The following is a 1,879-nucleotide window of genomic DNA, read 5'->3' as shown; positions in this document are numbered from 1 at the left end:
CGTCACGGGCACCTGTTTGGCTGCTAACAAGTAAACACACGCACATGCTCGGCTGTTTCCTGGCGGCTTATTTCTAAGGTCCGTTCCCTGAAGAGCCGCCGTGGGTGGGTCAGGCTTAGGGGCCACTTCACGCTGCCCACCTGCCCCGCGTGGGAAAGGCTCATCTCGGCGTCGGGCTTTGCCTTAAGTCGTCCTGCCGGGCCGTTAGCGAGGCGCCTCTCCATGACTCCCGCCAGCTGCCTGCAGCCGGTGCGACCATTGCTGTCCCCTCACTCCCTCACCCGGCAGCGTGCCAACCCCGAGATGCGTGAACACTGGCGCCCCCAGGAGCCCCCCCTGGGGATGGCTGGCCCCTGTGGGGCCGTGGGCTCACCCCTGTGCACCACCCACTCATGGCGGGGCTCTCGCTGCCTTTCAGCTCCCGGTTCTCCTGAAGGGAACGTCGGACGACGACGCGCCGTGTCCCGGCTACCTGTTCGAGGAGATCGCCAGTATCCTCCCCGTGTCCCCACGCAGGGCCCTGGGCTTCTGTCCGCAGCGGCCGGGGCCCTCTCAGGAGCCCAGGAGGCCCCGGTGCCCGATGCTCCCGAAACGCGGGCCTGGGTGGGTGCCTGCAGGGAGGGACCCCACGCGGTTCGGTGACAGTGAGGCCCCGATCAGCTCGCTCCTTCCCTAACCGAGCGCCTTCCAGAAATTTCCCACGAGTCGCTGGGCAGCAGCCAGTGCCTCCTGGAGTACCTCCTGAACCGGCTGCACAGCGGCTCCGGCCGCGTGAAGCTCAAGGTGAGGCCCCAGCGGCCGCAGACCCTGGGGTCAGGTCGGTCCTGAGCTCACACCGTGGGTGGGGAGGCGGGAGGCAGCCGGGGTGCCCTCTGGGCCCGGCCCCGCCCCACGTGACCGTCCCCCCAGGTGCTGAAGATCATGCTGCACCTGTGTGCCCACGGCTCCTCCTCCTTCCTGCTCATCCTCAAGCGCAACCCAGCCTTCATCCAGGAAGCGGCAGGTACCAGCCCGGCCGAGCGCCTTAGCCGGGGGGCCTTCCCGGGAGCCTTTGGGTTTTCCCTAAAGCCCCTGGGAACCACTGAGGGGTTTTGAATTGGACAAGAGCCTGTTCCTGTCCCCTCGGGATGGAGGGCGGGTTGAGGGAGGCAGTTAGGTGGCAGGTGAGAGGCGGGGGCCGGGGAGTCGCCGGGGTGACCGAGGCCTCGCTGCCGTGGGTGGTGAGGGGCCGAGGGGCTGCGGTGGCGGCTGTGAACCGTGTGGGCAGTGGGCCTTCGCCAGGCTCGAGGGTGCAGGAGGGACTTTGACCTGGAGGTGAAGTCACACGGGATTGGAGGTCAGACCTGTGTCAAGATCTTTTCCATCTATTCTGTGAGCATTGCCCTAAACACCCTTTAGAAAATAAATTGCCCTCCTTCATGGTCTCAGCTAAGTGGTTGCATGATTGGCCACACTGAGCACCCTCCCCTCCTGTCTAGGACTTGGGGAGCACCTTGTTCTCGGACACCTTGTCCCCTCCTCCCCCGTCCCAGCCTCCCAGGGCCCTGCCCCCCGCAGGTACGCAGCCTTGTCCAGCCCCGTCACGGGGTTCCCCTGGGGGGGGCCCGGGGCTCCTCCCCAAGGATCAGGGTGACTCGGGTCCCCCCGCAGGCATGGGCTCCCAGTCCCGGCCCCAGGGCGCCCTACAGGGCTTCGGCTACAGCAAGGAGCACGGTCCCACGGGTGAGTGCTGCCTGGGCGCTGGGCGCGGGGACGGGGACTTAGGGCAGGAAGGGCCGGTGCTGACAAAGGGCCCCGGCCAGCCCAGTGTGGACGCGGGATTGGGTGGGAGGCCTGCAGCCGGGCCACGGGGGCGCGTGGGCTCGGGCTGAGCCCAGCC

The 1,879-nt window shown here is 67.6% G+C and overlaps 1 protein-coding gene across 1 annotated transcript in view; it reads left to right on the top strand.

The window, feature by feature from the left end:
- Positions 1 to 226: 226 nt before the first annotated feature.
- Positions 227 to 1,879, top strand: part of ENTHD2 (ENTH domain containing 2) — a gene marked incomplete at its 5' end in the record, with an annotated part of 19,355 nt that continues 17,702 nt past the window's right edge. The window contains 5 exons of the mRNA XM_015559784.1: positions 227 to 491; positions 692 to 783; positions 910 to 1,092; positions 1,479 to 1,557; positions 1,651 to 1,722. Coding sequence (XP_015415270.1) covers positions 227 to 491; positions 692 to 783; positions 910 to 1,092; positions 1,479 to 1,557; positions 1,651 to 1,722 — 691 coding nt within the window. The remainder of the gene's footprint in view (positions 492 to 691; positions 784 to 909; positions 1,093 to 1,478; positions 1,558 to 1,650; positions 1,723 to 1,879) is intronic.

The sequence above is a fragment of the Myotis davidii genome, unplaced genomic scaffold, assembly GCF_000327345.1.
Source record: "Myotis davidii unplaced genomic scaffold, ASM32734v1 scaffold211, whole genome shotgun sequence".
Taxonomy (NCBI): Eukaryota; Metazoa; Chordata; class Mammalia; order Chiroptera; family Vespertilionidae; genus Myotis; species Myotis davidii.
This window is presented reverse-complemented; position numbering and strand designations above follow the sequence as displayed.